At 44.6% G+C, this 25,267-nt stretch overlaps 1 protein-coding gene across 4 annotated transcripts in view; it reads left to right on the top strand.

The window, feature by feature from the left end:
* Window positions 1–800: 800 nt before the first annotated feature.
* EHBP1 (EH domain binding protein 1) overlaps window positions 801–25,267 on the top strand; it is a 357,318-nt gene continuing 332,851 nt past the window's right edge. For 2 of the 4 annotated variants that reach the window (XM_044288820.1, XM_044288818.1), the window contains exons 1-2: window positions 802–1,046; window positions 1,750–2,129. In XM_044288820.1, coding sequence (XP_044144755.1) covers window positions 2,026–2,129 — 104 coding nt within the window. In that variant the 5' untranslated portion in view covers window positions 802–1,046; window positions 1,750–2,025. Of the gene's footprint in view, window positions 1,047–1,749; window positions 2,130–25,267 lie in introns of all 4 variants that reach the window. The other 2 variants (XM_044288819.1, XM_044288821.1) reach the window with 2 other exon arrangements.

Here is a 25,267-nt window from a genome sequence, read left to right as displayed (position 1 = left end):
GGGACGATATAAAGGAACAATGGGGGTCATTTATCAAAGCTGGTGTCAAGTAGAACTGGTTTAGTTGCATCTAGCAACCAGAGTCCACCTTTCATTTTCCAAAGGAGTTGTCCAAAATGAAAGGATGAATCTGATTGGTTGCTACGGGCAACTAAGCCAGTTCTACTTGACACAAGTTTGATAAATGACCCCCAATATTTCCCAGATGGACAGATGTCTTTTTTCAGCCTCATAAACTATGTGACCTGCAAATTTTAATTAGGAAAATTATTTATCATTTCCATCCGTAATAAATCTGTCCCTTTCCAAACCAATGACCAACTTTAGAATTTCATCTGGTGTCCAAGGTGTCATGAGACTACTACCACCATCATCCTGTATCTGCCCGCTCCTATATTACAGAGGGAGCCCTACTACAGGTCTCTGCGATTTTTTTTACCGGCCTATGAATCAATCTATAAAAGTAAAATATGGCAGATGAGACTACAAGCAAATATCTACACCAGAGCCGTCAATAACGTGATACCTTCAGTAGCGGCTATTAGCTAAATCTCAGCTAAAGCTTTTATGACTGACAGGGCAGGCGTCCAATCAGCGCTCTCCATACCATAAACAACCGTCTGTCAATTTGCTCTTTCGCCCAATCACGTGGCTTCGGGGAGAAGGCGGGCCCTTGGGGGTTTTCTAACGCCGTAGCCCTTTAAAAGCACTGGCAAGCCCCGCCCTATGATAGCTGAGCGGCTATTGGTTCGCGGATTGAGTGACGGGAGAACGAACCAATCGCTGCTCAGTATCCATGCTGCTGCGTGCCCAATGTGGAAAGCGGCAGCAGTGGCGGCGGTGGAGCGGGCTCTGGCTTGCAGGGAGGGTTTTCGCACGGAGGCTTGTGCTGGAGTCCAGGGCCGGGGGGAGGTTGCATCTTTCTGTCTGCATACCAATTATTCCTGGCCTGGAGAACAAGGGGTTTGATGGTGGGCATCTTGGCATGGGTGATCCGCGCTAACGATCAGGGCTGAGAGATTAAATGCCCTAGTGGGCAGGAGGAGGTAAGCTGATTGCATGCTTTATTATTCTGCTCTGCCTGCTGCAGGAGCCCCCTCCCTCTGCCATGCCAATCTTGTACATGTCAGTGTGTGCCAGGCAAGGGTTAAGGCAGATGACAGCTTGTAGTGACAGGGGGTGGGTGCTGTGAGTAAGAGGACTCCTGTAAAGCTGCCCATACACATGGCACCGAAGTCTAATCAAGTCCATGGACCACCTTTAACAGTGTGGTGGGTACGACACCCCCCTTTTTTAGTTGGCAGTGCCAATGGTCCCAGGCGATAGCTTCCAAAACACGTCAGATCTGTTGCCCGGCAGAGATCCATCACTTCTGCAGTTTCATCTGATCGCCCTAGGGCAGACGTCAGTCTCTTGGGTGGCAGCGGGCACACTCCCATAGGTCCAGCCTGCCCCGCGGGGAGGTTAATTGCGCCACGCTGTAATTAGGCTTGTGATCATTAATACAAATGATGGATTTGAGGCTTGTTGGGGGTGTACCCCTCCAGCAACATCATCACGAGCCCTGTAGGAAGGTGCGCTGACGATTCCTGTTGATCTGCCGGATACTGTGTGGGAGGGGGGGGGGGGGGGGCGTTCCACAGACGGTGCGTCCCTTTGTAAGCGATCATGCTGGACGGCAGGAGTAAATTGCTGCATGATGTCAAATATTAACCGCTCCGTTTTCCCTTCTTCCTCCTTTGTCTTTAGCAGTCTAGCTCTGCACAGTCCACGTCATTTCGCCTGGGAGGAGGGCTGACTTTTCCATGCATCGGGGACTTCCTTTCCCTCAGCCATGCAGGAGTCTCCTGAGCTGGCTGGCTGCCTTGTAAAGTGGGATCTGCTGCCGCCGTCTCTGCCCAGCGCCTCCGGACCACAGCCTGTCTCTGGCCGCCTCTGTGCCCCCATGCAGACCACCTTATAAGGATTAAAGAGAGAGAACGAGAAGACGTCTTTTTTTCCCCTCTGCCCGGCTGTTCCTGGATCATGGCTTCGGTGTGGAAGCGGTTGCAGCGCGTGGGAAAACATGCCTCCAAGTTTCAGTTTGTGGCATCGTATCAGGAGCTGATGGTGGAATGCACGAAGAAATGGTCAGTAGCACCCCCTCCCCAGTTTATGATGCTCTCTTGTGAATGGTGGCTAACCTCAGACAGAAGTCAAGGAAATTCCCACGCTCTGGAAGTGTCGCTGGCTGTCAGGGCTCCTTTCTCCGCGCACGGCCCCGGCACAATGATACCGTCAGTGATATAATAGGCTGTTAATGAATTCATCTGAGACGTCCAAAAAAAAAAAAAAAAAAAAAGGTTCTCCAGGAATAAAAAATAATAATAATGGTTGAGGTTTCAGGACTGAAAGTTTCTAATTGACATGTCGCAGTTTGGTCCCCGAACAGATATTTCGGACGGCACCTAAAGGAGGTGATTGATGATTTACTCAGCGACGTCCATAGAGCACTGCCTGCGCAAATACCAAAAGTATTGAGTTTGCCGCTTTTATGAAGCCCATACACCGCTTTAGGGTCCATGCACACGACTGTATGTATTTTGTGGTCCGCAGAAAATACGGATGATGTCCGTGTGCATTCCGTATTTTGTGAAACAGAACAGCTGGCCCCTAATAAAACAGTACTACCCTTGTCAGTAATGTGGACAATAATAGGACATGTTGTATTTTTTGACGGAACGAAAATACGGAAACGAAATGCACACAGAGTACCTTCCATTTTTTGGTTGACCCATTGAAATAAATGGTCGGACATGGAAAGAAAATACGTTTGTGTGCATGAGCCCTTTGGCCTAGTTCAAATGTCAGTGATTTGTTCAGTGTTTCATCAGTGATTGTGAGGCAAAACCAGGAGTGAAGCCTACACAGCCATAAGGTATAACGGAAAAACATTTTCTCCTGTTCTATATTTTTGACCCACACCTGGTTTTAGCTTACAGTTAGGGATGAGCGAATCGGCTTCAGATGCTTCATCCGAAGTTGATTCGCATAATCCTTTGTTGTAATACTGTATGGCGCTGGAGCTCCGTACAGTATTAGAATGTATTGGCTCCGATGAGCTTCGCGAGACTTTGTGTAATACCTTTGTGAATCATTACTGTAAAAAACCTTGATCCCGAACTCGGGTTTAGGTCTAAGGCATCACTTGGAACCGAACCTGAGTTCGGTATAAAGGTTTTTTACTGTAATAATTATTTCAGGAAGTTATTGTATGAAGTCTTGTGAGACTTTGCAAACTAATAACTTCAGCTCATTGGAGCCAATACATCCTAATACCGTACGGAGCTCCAGCGCCGTACATGAGGCATCCGAAGTCGATTCGCTCATCCCTAGTCACAATCACTGAAGTGTAAACTAGGCCTTTTACATCAGAAATTTTTTTGAAAAACCTGAGAGCTTCTCAATCTAAGCGCTCATGCACACGACCGTATGTATTTTGCAGTCCGCAACAAAAAAACGGATTAAATCCGTGTGATATCCGTGTTGCATCCCTTATTTGTAATTTTTTTTTGCGGATCCATTATCACAATGCCTGTTCTTGTCTGCAAAACGGACAAGAATAAAACATGTTCCCTTTTTTTTTTGCGGAGCGGACATACGGACACGGAATGCACACAGTCAATTCCATTTTTTTTTCAAGCCCCATTGAAATAAATTGTTCCACATACAGACCTGAAAAAAAAAACGCAATGGAAACAGAACAAAAATACGTTCATGTACATGAGCCCTAAATCCGTACTTGCGTTCTGCAGTGCAGTACACAGAGTGGACTGGCCATAAACCCTACAGGGAAATTTCCCTGTGGGCCGATTCCCAGGGGCCCACCTGAGCCCTCATCTTGGTGCTGCTGTGGTATGTTCTGCTGCCCTGTGGTATTTGGTTCTGCTGCTGTGGTATTTTGTGCTGCACTCGCCTACTATTATTGTCCCTGTCCCTGCCACGGCCACTTTAAGCTTCCAGTCCGCCCCTGGCAATACAGCACATCCCTTAGTTGTGCAATAGCCAGTTGCGCCATGTGGTGCAACAGAATGAATAAATCTTCACCTGAGTGCCCATGGATGGTGTGTATGGAGGTGCTTGGCGACCTTGTCTCAGTGACTGCGGCCACGTGCACACGGTGCGTATTAAGCAAGGTTTTTCCATGTGAATGGGGAGAAATCCGCAGCATAATACAGTACCAACTAAGTAGATGAGATTTTCAAAACGTCGAGTCCACGGAGCTAAAATTGACCTGCGGTGCGGGTTTTGACCCTTATAAATCCACTATATGGTTCTGAGCAGATTGCAACCAGTTCTGTGTGGTGCAGATCCTTAATACCATGCCAGTGTTTGCACCCTGTTTAATGTGTGTGTCCTTCCAAATAGAGGTTCATGTGCTGGCACGAAAGAAGTCTTATGGCGGGTTTACACGGCCCGATTGTTGGGCAGATTATCGGCGACGAATGTTCCTGCGAACACTCGCTCCTGACAATCTGCCAGTGCAAAGGTGAAACAGGTCACCCGATGAATGAGCGAAATGTTCATTCCTGCAGGCAAGTAAATTATCGTTTCTAGGCAAACAGATCGTGCGGTCTAAACAGAGATCCTCTGCCCAGAAACAGTGCAGCCGCATGAGGACGAGCGATCGCAGTAGCAACCGCTCATACTGTGGAGATGATCGCAGCATGTAAACGCAGAGCTTCACCCGCACTGAGCCAGCTTTCTTTCCGATAATCGGCTGCTCCAAGGGCCGTGTGTCTTGGCCCATCAGATTTCCTCTCAAGTAGTCGGAGGAGACGTGGAGATCTGGTATGGTTATCGTTTGAGTGCAGTACTACAGGTGTACCAAATTGAGCTTCAGTGGTGCAGTATCCATCCATACAAGGCTTACGGCTGTGTTCACATTTCTGTATTGCAGTGGGACATTTATTGTCAAACTCATGAGCAGCCATTTTTATGGATATAAATCTTCCTGTTAAATCCCAGCTCCTCAATAAAGTGGGGGTAAAGTCTTACCGGAGAAACCTACGTTTACCATGCAGCAGCCGCTAGGGTGGATGTAAGGCCCTCCATGTAATCCTTAAACGCGCCACTTCAGGAGCCACTCCTAAGCCACCCATACACATGAGTGTACTGTTGGCTGTACCCACAATTTTTGGTGGGACTGGCCAACAATCTAATGTGTATGGGGGGCTCCCAACTCCAGTTGAATTTTTTTTCACCCGATCCCTTTGTTCATAGACTGCCGCCACTGCTATCTAAGGTTTTCTATCCGCGTCCTTCACCTCATCCCTGTCGTTGAACCCGGTATGTGTATGGGGAGTTAGAAGAGATTAAAGGGGTTGTTCAGCAATTTATATTGATGACCTATCCTCAGGATAGGTCATCAATATCTGATTGGTGGAGGTCTGACACCCGGCACCCCTGCCAATCAGCTGTTTTAAGAGGAGGTGGCGCTGCATGCGAGCGCTGCTTCCTGGTCATTACACTATATACGTCGTCTCCTGTGGAGCAGCGGCGTAGTGTAATTACAAGTCGTCACAACGGAGCGAGTACTCATCATTACACTGCACTTCTGAGACGAAGGAAGCAGCACTCGAATGGAGAGCCACCCCCTCTTCAAACAGATGATCAGCGGGGGGTGCTGGGTGTCGGATCCCACCGATTAGATATTGATGATCTATCCCAGGCATGCTCAACCTGCGGCCCTCCAACTCCCATCATTCCCGGACAGCCTACAGCTATCAGCCTACAGAAGGGCATGGTGGGAGTTGTAGTTTTACAACAGCTGGGGGGCCACAGGTTGAGCATCCCTGATCTATCCTGAGGATAGGTCATCAATATAAATTGCTGAACAACCCCTTTAATCTCTTCTAACTCCCCATACACATACCCGGTTCAACGACAGAAGGGCAGATGCTGTGAAGGAGGCGGAAATCGCTGCACAAACCGCAATATTGATGCGGCTATGCGCATGGGGCCTAAGGTGTTCGTACACCTTATACTGCTGTCAGTCAACGCTCAGCTCTGCTAAGCGTGCTTGTTCTCGATAGGGAGACGGGAGTAAGCCAGTACCAGACACATCTGGCAGCGGCATATCCTCCTTGAGAACAATATGATGGTACATGTTGAAATCCAACTGCCCGATCCTTCTTTCCCCTGATGATTGGCTGGTCTCATTGAAATCGGTGGGTTCAGGTGGCCTTTACTCGATGTGTACAGTCGCCTTCACTGACCGGCCCTCTGTTCTGGCACATAGAGGGTTGTCAGTAATGGCGGACAGCCCCTATATGGTCTCAAGTGAAGACGGATGGAAGGCAGAGGCAACATTGCAGATAATTTGGTGATTTTATTCACCTAGTGATAGTGTTTTGGTGGTCCCACCCCCAGCCTGTTATTACTTTTACGACCTGTCGGCCTGCAGAGGATGAGGGCTTCTTTAAGGGTTTGTCCAGCTTCAGGGACTCTTAACAGACCCCTGCACCATGTTGTACCTGTAGGAAAACTGATACTCGCCAGTTGATAATTGCAGTATGTGACGGCATCGGGCAGCAATAGGAAAAGCATGCTGGGAGATGTATTCAGTTACAGAAGTAAAGCTCCTTGGGTTTTGCAGTTTTATCATCTTTTACCCTGTCATTTTCTGGGCGTTGCCCTTCAGCTGCATTGTTGCTGGAGACTATTGTCTAAATTAGCCGAGATCTAGATGTGCTCTCTGTATTAGTATGTGAGTGTATCCTGCTCGTATGGATTAGTCATTAAAGGGGTTGTACCTGATGTCATCGCTCCTGAGCACCCTGCTACAAGGATTGGCCTGGTCTCTGTAGTACAGTATCACGCGCTGTAGCCGCCCATTCATACGGAATACAGCATCGGAGAGGAAATGTGTGATCATTAAAGGGAACCTGTCACTATAAAAATGCAGTGTAAGTAACAGGCACCATGTTATAGAGCAGAAGGAGCTGAGCAGATTGATATATAGCTTTATGGGAAGATTCAGTAAAACTTGTATTTCATCCATTTGTGTTTTAAGTTCTGCGCCCAAAGTTTGGGTTCGGGTTATCGAAGAATCCCGTTATGGATTCTAAATTCGTTTATGGTCCGTGGTAGCGGGGTTCTTTGATAACCCGAACTTTGGATGCAGAACTTAAAACACAAGTTCGCTCAACACTACTCAGCTCCTTCTAACGTGGTGCCTCCAGCTCAGACACCATGTTCAACATGACTGGTTTCCTTTGACAGTTGATGGCGTTATTAACTGCATAATGGAAATTTTAAAAGTTAAACTTACAAGTCTGTTCTAATTGACTGTTGCTGCAGTAGCCCCTTAAAGGAGTTGTCCAGTTTATATGATTTATTATTTATACCCTTTTAGAGAATTGCTTAGGCTGTGGTTACAAACTGCATCTCCCTTTGGCTCTGGTGGACCCACATAGACAGTCTGTTGATTGGAATGGTAAATGTGTAATTCTCAGTTTGTCCTGTGGTGGCGCTTCCCCTGTTACTGGGAATAAGGGTATACAGGATTCCTCGTTTCTGATAATTGGATATTTGGTAATCTCCCTCTGCATCACACCCCATTGTCCGTGCTCAACTTGGACGTCCTCCCACGTGCCGTAAAAATTTAGAAAGTTAAAATTTCCAAGTCACTGAGTTTTGAGTTCATGAGGATTTCATGGATTTTCCTTTTGCCAATTGCATAAAATATCCTGGCGCGCCTGTGGAAACACTTCCCTGATCCTCTGCCCGTCTCTGGCTTACTGCCCTCCATCCATGATGTGTCGGCACATGACCTCGTGTCAACACGTCATCCCTGAAGGCCAGTATACAGAGGCATTGCCACAAGTACGCCAGAGGATTGGGAAGGCAAATGTACTTTTTTTTTTTTTTCTTCTAAATCTAGGTGTAATGGTAACGCCCCTGTTGCTCCTAGAGGCTCATTTGCATATATTAAAACATCATGTTTCTCAGCAATGTGGACACACATGAACACGGGACCAACACAGATGCCTTCAGCTGCCAAGCACACATGTAACAGGTCAGCCGGTGTCATAGGTACAAATCTGTACTGTACACGCATTGAAAGTTTGCCGTTTTCACTTTTGCTGGCCGTACAGTACAGGGAGAAGGGCTCATTACTTCATATTCCGTTTTTATTTTTAGTGCAGCCATTTTTGAATTTATTGAACGGCTCAGGTCATCTGAGGGCTGTAAAGTTACAGGAGAGCAGATTTCTTTCAGCTATTCAATATCTGAAATTGTCCAGTCTTTAGAAGGTTTTGTCTTCTCCAGAGATGCTGACCATTCATTCATAAGGCGCCATTATCTCTAATGTACGTCTGAAATCTGCTCACCTCAATTTGCTCAGTAATAGCCCTGCAGACAACCCAGCATTTTACATGAAGCCATTATCCTGCTGCGGAGCATTGATTGCAAAATAATGGCGGCAAATCGCGGCATTGTGTATATTATAGGGCAACGGTAGAAATGAGCAGCTGATTGATTAGTTAGGTCTGCTGCGTCGTGCAGTCGCATCCTGTTCTTGGTTTATTGTTTCCGCAGTTTATTTTACAGTATTTTATACTTTATACTTATTTGCAGTTACACCTATTTACAGATCACCAGATGTATGGATGAGATCACTATGGGAGATCATTTTGCAAGATAGTTTTGCCTCTTCTGTGAAACTACAACCACCAGCATGTTAAACACATCACAGGGTTCTCATATTATTTTTTTTATTTTTTATTTTTTTACTGGGTGTGCTTTTATTACGCTGTCTGCAAATTTACAGTACAGTAGAAGCAAAGTTAATGAGAGTTTAAAGCGTCTTTGTGGCCAGGATCAACCCTATTAAACCAGACATACTGCCTGGTACGGCTCATCATACTGATTAAAACGATACTTTTCTTTTGTCTGTATGCTAAACCGCTGCAGAGATATCTGCCTTTTTTATTTATATGCAAATCAGAAGTTTGAGCACCAGGAGGTGGGGCTGAACCCTCTGAGCACTGCTATGTAACAACCCCCGTGGTCTGCACACACCCCTTGCCTTGATTTCATAGTACACTTGAGGGCAGAGCTTTCTCCTAGCATCAACATATCATATACACTATGTACTGTAGCTTCACCACACTGAGATCTGCTCAGAAAGCTAATCTACATATTACTGCTTTATTCACAGGTACAATATATGATTATAAAGGCACTGGTAATATTTGTGAGCTTCTAAGCATAGAAAAAAACCACACATCTTTATGTGATAATGCAATAGCTTGGTGGTAAGTGTGTGGTTTTGTATGTAGAGATCCCAGGTTTGAATCCTGGGAGAGACTTTCTGTTTTCTTTTCCCCTTCAGATAATTTTTTTTCTTTCACCTTTAGTGTAATAAATCATTATCCTTATCACATCGGGAATCATGTTTTTAGGCTTAAAGGGAACCTGTCATCAACTTTATACTGCCCATACTATCGGCAGAATAAAGTAGAGACAGGTGAGTGGATTTCAGTGGTCTGTCATTTATAAGTTAAAAGTAAGTGGTTGCCGAGAACCAACATCACAATCAGACTGGGCCTAGAAAAGAGTCACTGCCACCTGAGAAGAGTCCTGGTTATTCATGAATTCCTGCTCTCCTGCCCACCTGCTGATGGCTGACAGTCTTCTACCTAGTTTTCTCCCTTTCTCTCTAGGAGAGAACTGCCAATCATCAGCAGAAATTATGAATAACCAGGACTCTTCTCAGGTAGATTTGACTCTTTTCAAGGTCTGTGCTGCAATGATTATGATGCTGGTTCTTGGCAGCCACTTACTTTTAGCTCATGAATGACACACCGCTGAAATCGGCATTTCTGTCACTAATGTATGCTGCCCTCAGTGAGATCAGCACAAAGTTGATGACAGGTTCCCTTTAAAAAAAACTACAAAATGTTGCTGGTTTCTTTATAATCATATATTGTCCCTGTGAATAAATCAGTAATAGTTTTCAGGCTTCTAAGCAAAAACAAAACGAAACACTACTCTCAATATAGTAAGGCCTTTTATTGTTATAATATGATTATATTTAATAGTATAGCCTTTTATTATGAGTTAAATGAGAAAAAAAAATCTCTACACGCAAAGCCATATACTTATCGCCAAGCTCTAGCATTGCCACATAAAGATCCATGTTTTTAATATGCTTATAAGCTACCACATATTACTGGTGTCTGTATAATCATATATTGTACCTGTGAATAAAGCAGTAATATGTAGATTAGCTTTCTAAGCAGATCTCAGTGTGGTGAAGCTATAGTACATAGTGTATATGATATGTAGATGCTAGGCCACAGCTCTGCCCTCAGCCTGCTGTCTAGCAGTGCTCAGAGGGTTCACTCCTGCCTCCTGGTGCTCGTACTTCTCATTTAGATATGAATAAAAACACAGATATCTCTGCAGCCGTTTAGCATACAGACTAAAGAAAGGTATTGTTTTAATTGCTTGATGGGCCCTACTAGGCAGTATGGTTTAATGGGTTGATCCTGGTGACAGAACCACTTTAACCAATCTCATTCATATTTTACAGGGAAAAAAGAAATCCATGTGAGTATTGAAATGCATGGTGAATTTTAAATTTGCAGAATATCTCTTTATGTTGCAGGTTTTCACAGTGAAATCCGCTGCAATTACATATGTAATTTTTTTAAAGAGCATCTGTCAGCAGATTTGTACCTGACCAGTTACATGTGCGCTTGGCAGCTGACGGCGTCTGTGTTGGTCCCATGTTCATATCTGCCCGCATTTCTGAAAAAAAACGTGGTTTTAATATATGCAAATTAACCTCTAGGAGCAGAGGGGGTGTTGCCGTTACACCTAGAGGCTCTGCTGTCTCTGCAACTGCCGCTCCTTCTCTGCTTTGATTGACAGGACTCAGTCTCTGAACAAGACCGTGCTTCTGCTGAAGTCGCGTCCAGTTCTTCTCTCTTCTCTTCTGTTTCCAGTCTTGACCATGTCGCTACCATGGGCTGTCAGTAGGATTTGGATTGCTTACTAGTCATGTCGGCCCATCTCGGTGTTGGACTTGGAACCAGAAATCAGAATTAGAAAAGCGGACGTGATGTCGGCGGAAGCTCCAGCTTGTTCACTGGATAAGGTCATGGAACTGGATTACTATGGACCATCAGATCTGCAGAGCCCATATTTAATTTTCCTTCAGCAATACACACAATGTCTCCATATTTTATACAATCAAGTCAAGTGTCGGTCAACAACTTCGTAGAAGCCCACAACCATAAACCATAAAACTCTTCAGCTATATGTAGGAGAATATAATCCCCAAAGTAGTGTCACTATTCCATTTTTATGGAAGAACTAAATGAGTTGGCCCATCTGGGACATTGGTTGCTGAAGGATATGCTATCAATGTCATATAGGTCCAGGTCCCACTTCTCAGACCATCTTCTAACTCCAGAACAGGGCCCCCAAAGTGAAGGAGGGCACACTGGCTTGCACTCCATTCACTGCTACAGCAGTTTTGAAAACGGCTCAGCTGTTTTTTGGATGTCCCATAGTGGTGAATGGAAGAGCAAGCTGCACAAGGACACTCACCGCTATGGGACTGCCGGAAATGGCCGAGCCGGCACTCTGCTATTTTCAGAACTCCCATAGTGGGAAATAGAGATTGACTGCACATGCACAGAGGCCCTTTAGAAAGGAGCGGGTCCCAGCTGTGGGACCAGTTCCTATCTGATATTGACGGGATTCCATAAAATTAAATTGTGACACTGCTGAGGGGATTATATTCTCCCAGATATGGCTGGAGGGTTTTATGGTTTCACATTGTGGGCTTATATAAAATTGTTGACTGACACTTGAGTGTATAAAATATGGGGACATTGTGTGTATTGCTAAAGGGAAATTACATATGGGCTCTGCAGATCTGATGGTCCATTGTAATTTGTGGTCTTTGTTTGATATTCTAGTCATTCCTCTGGTCTTTTTTGATTTGGTACTTCCCTGCATAGTACTTCGACACATGAGAACTCAAAATATAGCTCTCCTTTTGAGACCAGGGGCCCTTTAATATGGCGAAAGTGTGAAAGTTAGTCAGACGGATCCGTCCAGACTTTACATTGAAAGTCAATGGGGGACGGATCAGTTTAAAATTGAGCCATATTGTGTCAACTTCAAACGGATCCGTCCCCATTGACTTACATCGTAAGTCTGGACGGATCCGTTTGCCTCCGCTTGGCCTCTGAGCGGAGCGGAGCCCAAACGGTGCCAGACTGATGCATTCTGAGCGGATCCGCATCCACTCAGAATGCATTAGGGCAGTACGGATGCGTTTGGGGCCGCTTGTGAGAGCCTTTAAACGGAACTCGCAAGCGGAGCCCTGAACGCTAGTGTGAAAGTAGCCTAAAAAATGCCATCTCGGGAAAAAACGCATTCATTTCATGACTTTAATTACATGCCAAAAAAAAGACACTATGAAATAAACGTAGTGTGGCAGCATCTTTAGGTATTCAGTGGGAATTCTGTGCATTTCCAGTGGTAATCCATGTTGCCATCACTGGTATGTTGGGGGGCCGCACACAGACTTTGTACAGAAGCACTTGCAGTCCATAGGAATACATAGATTTGCCAATAGTCACATAATGCTGTTACATATGCTACTGTACGTGGAATTCTTGTAAGATCTGTGATTCCCCCCCTCCTGAATAGTAAACTGACAGTTGGAAGGTGAGCCCTGGATTCTCCTGAGAGGAGGCATCACTTCCTGTGTTGATGCCGGTGATCTCGTAGTTGGTCTTACTACGGTGAGACCATCTGTAACTCTGGCATGTTACAGCACAAGGGCTAGTTTTCCCTAAATACGTAATAGTATTTGGCCAACAGCTCTGTCTCCTGACTCACTCATACTCATACACTTGGTTTGGTCAAGCATATATTTGTTTCAAGTGAGAAGAGAAAGCCGTCGCTCTGACTTATCTCTTGGGATAACTAACAGATTGGGCGTTGAAATCAAGAGAATATGCGCAGGACTGGTTGCCACCATTAAAGTCATACCTGGTGCGTTATCACACTAGCTTATTGCTCTGGCTTATGTTAACTATATGCAAGTTGGTATTGAGGTAAAGTAGGCATCAAGTTTGTCGGGATGGCATGATAACCCTCATATTATGGCGCTTGCTACATCTGTATGTCATCATGGCTGAGCAGCCTGACAGGAACCCTTACCATGGTGCCATATTCGACAAATAACGACATAACACAGAAGTGGATTAAAATTTTCATTAAAGGGGAGTAACCATAAATATAAAAAAAATCCATCAATCATTAAAATTACCACAGATGTTAATTAAAGTCCATTAAGGCACTGATCATCAGTCCACCCAGCAAGGCTGAGCGACTAACCCCCGTCATTTAACAAAACCGCAACTAAAGAACAGGAAGGGCGGGCAAGGCACGTTCTTCCTGCCTGATCTTCAGGCACAGACAGTGCTCCCCAGAGTGAGTGCCTCTATAAATACCCCAAATTCCCGCCGAAAATGCAGCTTCTCCAATCAACAGAATGGGTTAAAAATAGCCCACTGGACAGCAACCACCTTAAGAAAACTGAAAAAGGGGGCAGGGTGGGGAGGAGAAAAACACCACATAACTGTGTCTCAATGACGCCATCAGAGGCGAAACACCAAAATTTTGGCCCCGCCCCTGTCAATATTTGGTATATGCACTTGCGAGAGCCTAGTATGTAGTGAGGCCCCGTCCCCTCGCCCTCCTAGGCAACTCTGCAAGTGAAGGCAAACAGTCCTGCTCACATTCTAGGTTCTGTATGCAGGCGTATTTCAATGGGGGGAGGGAAATAAAATAAGAAAAGGGCGCACAATAGGATAGTACGTTCAATAAAATATAATCAGAAAGTGAGGAGATTGGAGGCTCGCCTTAGAGGGTTGTGCTAGAAATAGGCACAACCCTATTGTAGACTTGTATAAAGAAAAGACCTTTGGTGACCAGGTAAGCAGCCGTAGAGTTGATGTCTTTAGGATGGGATGTCCAGTCCCCTAAACAGGTGCTTACGGAGAAGAAGATTCTGCTATGGCGCAAGATCACTGGCGTAGACGGCCCATGACGTATTAAGAGATCTTCTTTATTGACAAGAATTAGAGTAACTCTGTAACCTGATGAAGGGAACCTCAGATTCCCCGAAATGCATTGTTTTATGTTTATGTGCTAATTCTTGTCAATAAAGAAGATCTCTTAATACTTCATGGACCGTCTACGCCAGTGATCTTGCTCCATAGCAGAATCTTCTTCTCAGCTCACATTCTAGGACAGGTTGCTTGCGGCCATTTTAAATCATTCCCGGAAAACTCCTTAAAACTGTTGGCCAGCCCTGCCTCAAATAACGGCTTTGGCCAACAATGGTATAAGGACTCTTTCACATGAGAGATATGGAATGTGTCGGGGGTCTGTTCAATGAAAAACTGACGATTTTGCTTGCAAGTGGAATTGGTTTTCCTTCAGGATTGCATCAGTTTTCCACATACGTGAAGAAAAACTGAATCTCCACACTGTGTCGGTGAAAAGCAGACTGCATCCGGTTGCTGTGCGAGTGCTTAGTTTTTTTTCACTGACCCTTTCACTTGAACGGACCAGTCCTGTGTGATAATGGATCAGGATAGAACATGCTGCGATTTTTCCTGAACAGACAGTTGGTCAGTGGAAAACGTCGCTCATGTGCATATACCTATTGAAATGAATGGGTCAAGTTTCAGTCCGTGTGCTGTCCGTTCTCAAAACAAAACACATCTGTACGTAAAACTCTTTTCATTCTTTAGTTGCCAAGAATAAGGTTCCATTCACACGCCCGTAAATGTTTTGCAGATCCGCAAAACACGGACACTGGCAATGTGCATTCTGCAATTTGCAGACCGCACATTGCTGGCACTATAATAGAAAATGCCTTATCTTGTCCGCAATTGCAGACAAGAATAGGACATGTTCTATTTTTTGGCGGAAATGGAAGCACGGATGCGGAAGTGCGGATCGGCAGATGCAGACAGCACATTCCGGCCCCATTAAAAATGAATAGGTCTGCACCCGTTCCGCAAAATTGCGGAACGTATGTGGACCCATTTTGCGGACGTGTGAATGGACCCTAACATAACACCATCACAGTTTTGCACCAGTTCTCAGCATTTAGGTTCTTGCCCAGTTGGGTGTATCATTTTTATACTCTTTATTGGGGTTGCCTAAAACAGGGGGAGATAATGCTGGACACAATAGTGCAGCATACTACACTATTTTGTAAAGTAAAATGCCTGGCCCTGTGATGGAAGCCTGACAAACCCAATTGGAGTCTCTTGAGTAATGTTCGTCATATGAGGCATCTGATGCTTCAGTTATTTTTATGTTCTGCCCACGAAAAGAGTAATTTTTTTTGTTCTTTGTATGTTTCTAACTAGGAACTGAAAGGACTCTACAATTCACTTACTTTATCTCCAGTTGCTGGTTTCTCAGATTTCACTGAGGGTCACATGACCTGTGATGTCAGCTTCTCTCCCTGCTCTGATAATGTTGGTGCACAAGCCTGAAAGAGCAGAGCAGATGTGTGTCTGTATACCATGTTACTGTGTGGGCCATGCTCCCCCTTTCACTGCTGTCTGCTCTCTCCCTGGATTCTTAACCCCTTCAGCTGCACAGACTCAGAGCTGAAGGCTTTACTGAGTAGCTGCAGTCAGTGAGGAGACAAATGCTGGGCACAGGAGCTCACAGACTAGAGGCGTTCTGCACAAGAACAGGTAGGGAGAAGATCATGTGTGTATCAGCAATGTCATTGTACAGTTGGGACTTGTAGTCCTACACATAGAACATGCTGCTGAGTCTCCCAGCAGGCAGACATGTCACTCAGGGCAGCTCTTGTATTCACTCCCTTTGCAGAGCAGGGGGAGGGGCAGAGATTGTTGTTGTTGCAGGTAAACAAAAGTCTAGAAGAGATCCAGGGAAATGGGGAAATATATTTTTTTTGTACCTAAAACTTGCTTAGCTCAGTTATATATTGCTGCCCATCAGATTTTCAGTGCTATATATGTTTTTTTTCATAACTCGGACAACCCCTTTAAAACTTAAAAAGCAGGAATCTAAAGACTTATGCATGTCTCTCTCTGAATACTGGATGGTTGAGGCTGCAGAGGAGTTATGACTGCTGTAGTCCACCAGAGCGTCCAAATCAGCCGAAAACCTACGTAAGGCTAAGCTCACATCTGCAGTGGAGGTTCTGGCAGAAGCCTACATCTTGGATTCTGGCAAAAAAAAAAAAAAGATGAAATACCATTGTGTGCAGCAGTATTTTGTCCGGTAGAATGTTGATATCAATGCCAGAACCTCACAGACCCCATTATAGTCAAAGGGATCTGTTGGGTGCAGGTTGTAGATTCATGACCTATCACTAGGATATGTCATCAGTGTCCCAGATTTGATGAACCATGTCTATTGGAGTAGACGTAACCCCTTAATCAGTTAATTTCCTGATGAAGGTTTTAATTTCTAACAATTTAGTAGTGATGCTGAAGTACTACTTACAAATGCACGTCCTGCACATGACTTTTTTATTTTACCTTTTCTACCTTGTATCATTTAATACAGTATATATTCCTTGGATGTATCTAAATCCCTACCATTTCATTGTTTTAGCTGTTCAACGTACATGGCTAACACTTAGCAGAGTCCTATGTCAATTTTCCGAGATCAGAAGATGTCTGTCCCGATACAGGCTAAACGAGTAATGTTCCCTCTTCATATATACTGGCCCTTTAAGCCTTTGCATCCATAGCATTAGGACTTTGACGTAATAAGTGGGACAGCCTGAGCTGATAATTGGATTTATTTTATATGTGGACCAGCCAATAGCTGCTCGTACGAGGGTGTTAAAATCTGTAAGTAGTCCATGTATTCACCATGAGTGGCCCCTCTCTGCTTTTCTTTCAACCAATTTCCACTTTCTTTTGCATGTGTGAGTCATATAGGGAATATCTTATTTTAGGCCCTGTCTGTGTGATACTGGATGCATTAATTGAGAAGGCCTGCACGTGCGTGGTGCTCTCTTCCTTACTTTGAGGGTCCCAAAGGTGGGATCTGCACCTATCTGACATGCCATCGACATCTAAGATGGGTATAACCCTTTAAAGCCCCCACACACATTAATGTATTATCTACTGAGCACCACTGTCCGCCGTACGGGCTCTTTTACACTGTCAGACCTGAGGAGGTCCTGCTTGCTGGACAGAACGTACTAAAACTTCATTCTCCACATGTTAGAAGTATTTTTTTTACCTTTTGTAAATCGCTTTGAACAAGTAAACATTTTATTTGGATCAGGCCAAAAAAGAAGTACTTTTCGCTGAAAATGAAATTTGTTTTTAGAACAGTACATACTTTGGGCGAGTCAAGTGAGAGGTTATCGTCCTGTTGTGTCCTGCACTGCAGATATCTGGCACGTTGTTCGTGACCCAATCTATGACCTGAACCTGAGAAAATAGCACATGAATCATACAGGATCTCTGTTGCTTTAGTTAAGCGTTATTGAACCACAAGTGCTCGCTTTGAAGCTGATTGAATTACACACTTAACATGGTTACAAGCGTAGCTGATCTATTTTGCTTGCTTTATTGGTGCCTGTGGGAGCTGTCCAGATGTAGAGACAACGTGATAATACCAGGCAAAAGTATGGAAAGGCAGGACGCCTACTAACAAAAAAAATAACAGGGTTTCTTCAGTTGGCTATCATTTTCTTAGATAAGGGACAGAATGGGTTAAAAAAAAATTAAAGAAACATTAATGTGCTCATACACCTTCAATAGCTGAGGGACGGACACTTGTCTTGTCAAAAGTTATCCCAACTTCCTGTTTCTGGCTTGTCACACAGGAAATGGCAGGAGGTGCCCGATCAGCCAGTCACTGGTTGAGGCAGGTCACCGGGGCAGCCAATCGGAAATCCAGTATGAAATGAACCAAGGAATTGACCTCACATAGGGCTGAGCTTCCAATAGAAAAATGGCCGGTAATGGCACCAAAGTGTTTTTATTTTTTTTTATTTTTTTAGCCTGGATATTTTATAGCTTAAATTCAATGCTGTTTTAGACATTTTTATAGTCTGGCTTTTTATTCCAGGTCCGAACTACGCGATAATCTGGCATCTCATAAAACTGAAATCAGAAAGCAGATCTCAGATGATCTGATAAAAACATATATTCTACATTTATAAAGGGTCTTTAAAATGTATCCATTTTTTTTTTTTTTCCATAACTTCAAATCTCATTTGCTAATTTGCTACCTGTCAGTTTCCATTAGTTCTGAGTTAAGGAAATCCAATGGTGTATTGTAAAATGACATAATGACCTGTAAAGTCATCAGGCATTACATGCTTCTAGTCATCAAATGCCATCTGTCTCCTTGAAGCCCCTTGAAGTCTGATAGCTGTCACCTATATGTAACAAGACTGGTTATGACATAGAATAAAAAGACGTATGAACTGGGTTGTATTTCAGAAAGGCTATGTTCCTTTTAATTATTTCCAAGAGCATTGGATGCAGCTTTTGTGGGGTACTGGCTCTCCTTAAAGTGGTTTTCCGAGATTTGTTTACTGATGACCTATCCTCAGGATAGTATCTGATCGGTGGGGGTCCAACACCTGGGACTCTCGCTGATCAGCTGTTCAAGAAGGCAACGGTGCTCGAGTGAGCGCTGTGGCCTTTTCTCAGCTTTTCCTCGGCCAGTGACGACATGTTCATCGGTCACGTAGCCTAGGAGCAGCCCAGCCCCGTAGAAGTGAATGGGGCTGAGCGCGATACCAAGAACAGCCACTATACAATGTACGGCGCTGTGCTTGGTGAGCAGGGAGAAGGCCTTGGCGCTCACAGGAGCACCGGTGCCTTCTCAAAACGGCCTATACAGTATTGGATAACCCCTTCAATGGCAATGCTCTTTGAGAACACAATATGAAAAAGAGGTTTCTCCCAGGCAAAGAGAACCATGTCCCAAGGCTTGTTAAACAGTTTTGATATTGACTCATAGGAAGCCACTTCCTAGAGCCTTAGACAAATTTTTATCACATATTAACAACCTATATGTGACTATTCTATGTATTTTTTTCTTTTTTATAAAAAATAAATAAATAATGAATTTCTTGATATAATTTTAGTCACTCCATGTCTTTCCTATTCCGGCTCTTTATCTTCAGCTTTTTTTGGACCTCGGCCTGACCACTCACTGCAGCCAGATGGCCCCCGGTTAGTGACTCAAATAGACCTTTGCACATTACACTTATCAATGTAGTGCTCTCCTGTGGACATCTTGATCTAGGCCTACCAAGAGAACAACAGAGCTGTTATCCCAATCCCAATTATCCCAAGGCCTTTTGCGTAGAGGTGTGTGAGTTAAAAGAACATGTGTAAATGGAGATTCTGGGTTGACTGTAGTATATTTTAGGTACGGTCATACACGTGCATAGTCTATTATTGTGATGTGTAGCTTGTAGATGTCTGTGTCAGGATATTCGAGCTTTGTCGCTGCGTCCTCCACTGCCCCCCACCCTCCAGTCAGCAGAATAATTATTCCCCACATCTTTCTAGCTCATAAATATTTTACATCCTGTAGGAAAATGTTCCCTTTCCAGAAGTACAGGCTTTAGCTTTAAAGGGAACTATGCCCGGTATATGTAATGTTTTAGTATTTTACGTGTATAGGGTACGTCTGACCACTAGGACCAGTGGTAGGAACATAGGGGCTACTGTGCGTGGTGAACTACCGCTGCCCCTCCATGTGCCCCCATTTTTGCTGGAGCCCAAAAGCAGTGTGCACATTGGGGCATGGATCTGGGATGGCTTCCGTGTGCGACAGTACAGGCTCTGTCAGGTGCTGTATGTACGGAGATATTCTCCGAGCTTCAATACCACATGCCACAATATATATTATTTTTTTTTCCCTGTGGAGTGGAATTAGACAGAAAAATTGTAGCCGAGGATGCATGTGTGTATGGAGGGGTCAGCTGATCAAGGTGTATGACCACCTTTACATATCTATAATATCGAGCTATGCATGAGGCCTAAATCTATTATTTTTTTGTTTTTCTGTTGGGATCATCTTAGCTCCGTGGAGATGTGTGGCAGTTGTGTATTACACAGCTATTTTAACCTAGAATTCCTCAAGCCAGGCTATGTTTACTTCTTTTATTTTTTATTGCTGTATTGCATCGGAAAAGGAGAACTTTGCCAATGGTCTTACGGGCTACAAACAAATGCTGTGTAGTCTTAGGGTCCATTCACACGTCCGCATCCGTTCCCCAATTTTGCGCAACAGGTGCGGACCCATTAATTTTCAATGGGGCCAGAATGTGCTATCCGCATCCGCATTTGTGGATCCACACTTCCGTTCCGCAAAAAAAAAAATAGAACATGTCCTATTCTTGTTCGCAATTGTGGACAAGAAAAGGCATTTTCTATGAGAGTGCCGGCAATGTGCTCTCCGCCAAATGCGGAATGCACGTTGCCGGTGTCCGTGTTTTGCGGATCCGCAAAACACATACGGACGTGTGAATGGACCCTTAGCCTGCAGCCACCTGTAGCCTCCACTTGCAGGAGCAGACTACACAGATGTTGTTTTGTAGTCTGTTTCCACAGAGACACTTTGACATGCAATAGTAGCTGCAGAAAATGTTGGGAAATTTGTGAATGAGACTAGTTTCAAAGTTGCTTCAATTTTAGATGCATTGGGACAATTACAAATTTGGTTGTAAAGATAAAACTACCCTTTAGAGAGGTTGTGTCACTTCAGCAAATGGCATTTATCATGTAGAGAAAGTTATTACAAGGCACTTACTAATGTATTGTGATTGTCCATCACAATATACACTGCTCGTTTCCAGGGGTTGCGGCCACCACTGCAGTGTAGATACGAGGTGGCTAGGATGGGAGCGGCAGCAAACGCGTGCCTATGTGTACTCCTGTGGTCCCGCGACCAGAGAGGCTGGCATTTTTTCCTATAGTGTGCAAGCATGACCACCGCTGCTGGATTGTAGGGTAGTCGTAACCCCTAGATACAAGCAGTGTATAATGTGATGGAGAAATGAATCAAGCCAGCAAAGGAGGCAATATGGACAATCACAATACATTAGTAAGTGCCTTGTATTGAAGGGGTTATCCAAGACTATTAAATACCCCCATATGCCAGGCCTGTCACAATGAATATACTTACCTGGCTCCCCGCTCCTGGTCCCCACAACGCCGCTGGTGCCGCTCTCCATGCTAGGGAGGCTCTTCCCCACCTGCCATTGGCTGCTCGCCAATGGCAGTTGTTTTCATCCGTGCACAGGGAGAAGCTGCAGTGGTGCGGGGACCGGGCGCAGGGAGCAGGGTAAGTATATTCATTGTGAGGGGCCCTGGCATATAGGGGGCATTTAATAGTCTTGAATAACCCCTTTAACTTCCTCTACATGATAAATGCTATTTGCTGAAGTGAGACAACCCCTTTAGATAATTTACCGTAAATCTGTGTTCACATCTGTCAGCAGTTTTGTGTCGCTTTTGATGGCAGGTATAGTACATCATGCAGCACATTTCGTGCCGACAAAATTACAGAAGCCTCAGGGAACCCAATGGACCCCATGATAAGTCATTGAGGTCTGTTGGGCACTGGTTGAAACCTTCATTCGACAGATCCGACACAGCGACGCGGCTTCCTTTATCCAAAGATGCAATACAGATGTGAGCAGAGCTACCGTAATCCCGCCTAAATGAGGTAAAATTACATTTAATAACCTAAAACCCCTCATTATAATTTCATCAAAAGAACTAATGTAATCTGCGGCAATCGTCTTACTATATCCTGGATTGGCGCTCGTTATGGGCAGCTTGTGTCGTTCATGGGAGAACGTAGGTAAAACAAAGCACTTTCTCTGTGGCATCACAGCCCCTTTGGTACAGCCCTATAAAGGTCTCTGCCATGAGCATCAAGTACTAATAATGCCCAGTAACGGGCATCCACAGTCCTCGTCCCTCCGGCCTGGTAAATGTTAGGTGAAAATCCATGACAAATCACAGGAAAAACTGTAAAGCCCATATACAAGTATTATATACTGTATTCACCAAATCTGCCACGTCTGAACATGGCCTAATCCATCCAGATAAGGACGCTGGTTAATAAATCAATGAATTACATAGATCTACTGATGGGTTTTCTCATTTCTACATTCGCCTTTCTATGCCTTTCCCCCACTGATTTCTAGAAATCACTTATACGGGATCTTTTCTGCCGCTGTCATCAAGGAGTCTTCACAATGTTGTTCTTCTGAAGATCCATTTATTTTTGGACTTCTTCCCATTGATTTCTGGGTTTAGTGTCCCTTTTAAGGAGCGCATTGTTACTTGCCTGTCTGCAATACGATGAGACATTGATGGAGTGTCCTTGTCTCGATGTGCAGACGTCTCTGCGGAGGAATAGACATTATATGGGAAGAATTGATTACAAGTAAATATTATGACCACTAACGATATCCTAGAGATGTCCGATCTCCTCGTGTTCTCCTCTGCTCCAGGGATCATGGGAAGGATTTTCCATGCCGATGATTTTTCATCTGTCTCTCTCTTCCTGTGCACATGCTTTCAGCCAGGAAGGGGTGTGCATTATAAAGAAATTTTGGCCTACCGCCCACCGGGTCATACAGAGAGTGAGGAAACAGGTGAAGAGAGATTTCAAAGGCTCAGCCAAAAAAAAAAGTCAGTCGTTGCCAGATGTTATCGGCCAAATTTACCTCATGCAGTTTGCAAAATTTCACCCACTTGAAAATATGTCTCCGCCATCCGACCTCTGGATAGGTCATCAGTATCTGATCGTGGGGGTCCGACACCCGGCCCCCCCCCCCCTGCCGATCAGCTGTTTTGAGAAGGCACCAGTTCTCCTGTGAGAGCCGCGGCCTTCTCTCTGCTCACCAAGCACAGCGCCGTACATTGTATAGTGGCTGTGCTTGGTATTGCAGCTCAGCTCCATTCACTTCAATGGGGCTGGGCTGCTCCTATGCCATGTAACCGATGAACGTGACATCACTGGCCTAGGAAAAAATGAGAGAGGGCCGCAGCCAAATATGCTCAAGTTGCCAAAGCATACAACAAAACCTGCAAGGAGCAAATGTGTATTTGGTGCGGAAACTCAGCAAAATGCATGAATGTCCGCATGGAAATGTACTTTTGGAAGCCAAAATCAGAAGTTGATCAGAAAAGGAGAGAAAGTATAAGGCCTCATGCACACGACTGTGTGTTTTGTGGTCTAAAAACTGTGGATCCGCAAAACATGAATCCTGGCCTAGTATGATGGGATTATATATATTTATATTCCTTATAGCTATCCATAATAGGCCATTGACGCCTCCATGGGTGGAGTACCACTTTAATTTGTCCGTCACTCTGTGCCAGTATTTACCGACTTGCTTTATTTATTGATGGTACTAGAGATTTGCTTTGTACTTTCAACCTTTGCACTCGTCGCCTTTCTCCTGAGCCGTGTTTTGGAGGATCTCATACCTTGTCTTAGGGCACATTTATGAGACTTTTTTTTTTTTAAGGCCCCATTTATACGTCCGTATTTTTGGCGGATAGGGTGCGAACCCATTCATTTCAATGCACCGCGTGCTGTCCGCATCCATATGTCTGTTCCGGAGCCCCGCAAAAAAGATAGTTGTCCTATTCTTCTCCTTTTTGCGGACAAGGATAGCCATTGTAACAATAGATCTGCAAAAAAACTGATGCAACATGGATGTCGCACGCCGTATTTCTTGCGGTCGTGTGAATGCCCCCATATTGTGAAGTAGCCATACGGTAGTGTGAAAGAGGCCTAATAGACATATTTTGGTCCATATTTCGGTCCGCAAACAACGGATCCGCAAACATATGGATACTTTCCATGTACAATCGACAATTTTTCTCACTACTATCAATTGAAAGGACTATTCTCATCTGCAATGTGGACAAGAATTTGGAGGGGACATGAGCCATAATGTGCGGAACGGCCACACAGATTCACCAGAAATGCCGATGTGTGCATGTGCCCATAGAAATGAATGGGTCAGTGCAGATAGCACACGGATCAAAAATATGGTCAAGTGCATGAGGCCTTAGAGGGTTCATCTGTGGATTTGCATAAAATTCACTGGACAAGTGGATGAGCTTTTACAAGGCCCATCCACATTCTGTAGCATACTCATTGGTGGAGACTTATCAAAACTGGCTTAGTTGCCCGTAGCAACCAATCAGATTTCACCTTTAATTTTCCAAAGGAGCTCTGAAATATGAAAAGTGGAATCTGATTGGTTGCTATGTGCAACTAAGCCAGTTCTACTTTACATCAGTTTAATAAATCTCCCCGATTCTGTTTCAGAAACTCGGTCCAAACATTGTAAGATAACTATCAGAGCGGCGCCCCGGGATCTCACTGCACTTACTATTATTCCGGTGTTCCGCTCCGTTCTCCCGCTATGTCCCCCGGTATTTTCGCTGACTTTTCTCCTTCTCCCAGGCTGTAGCGCTGTCCAATCGCAGCGCAGAGCTCTCAGCCTGGGAGTTGTTTTTTTTTTCTCCCAGGCTGTGAGCTCTGCGCTGCGTTCGGACAGGGTCACACTTGCTTTGGGGTCTTGTGAGGGTGCAGCCAAACATTCAGATTTTTTTATGTTGTTTTTAAAGCCACAATCGGGAGTGGATCGTACAAGTAGAGAAAATATAAAAGGCGGATATTACTTTTTTGGGCTTCAAAAAACCTAAATATACGGCAGACCCTATGCATCCGATCCACATTTTTTGGCAATCAGATGCGGACCTATTAATTTCAGTATGGCCATAAAAGAATGCACATCCGTATGCACCTCACGCCGATTAAGGTGCTCTCTCCCCAAGGAGAGATGGTACCCCCTAAAATAGGGCAGTGCATGTGGAACGGGAAAATGCGCCATGCACACAGCCGGTATTCGTGTTTTGTGGGTTTGCAAGTAGCAGACTGCAGAACGGAGACAGTCGTGTACATGGGGCTTTTTAGATTTTTCAACCCTTTGACCTACTACGATTAAAGAAACTGGAAACGGATACTGTGCCAAGTGCAGGGCGTGAGGGTGGAGGGTGATACAGGGAGTCCAAAAAAATAAGTCATACACCGCCCCTTTCAGGCTCTTCACTAGGCATAACTGCGTATGTGTTTTCTTGGAGTGAACCTGAGGGAGCTGATGAAGATACAG

Source organism: Bufo gargarizans, chromosome 4 (genome assembly GCF_014858855.1).
Source record: "Bufo gargarizans isolate SCDJY-AF-19 chromosome 4, ASM1485885v1, whole genome shotgun sequence".
In the NCBI taxonomy this organism is placed as follows: domain Eukaryota; kingdom Metazoa; phylum Chordata; class Amphibia; order Anura; family Bufonidae; genus Bufo; species Bufo gargarizans.
The sequence above is the reverse complement of the archived record's forward strand: the minus strand, read 5'-3'. Positions and strand labels throughout refer to the sequence as shown.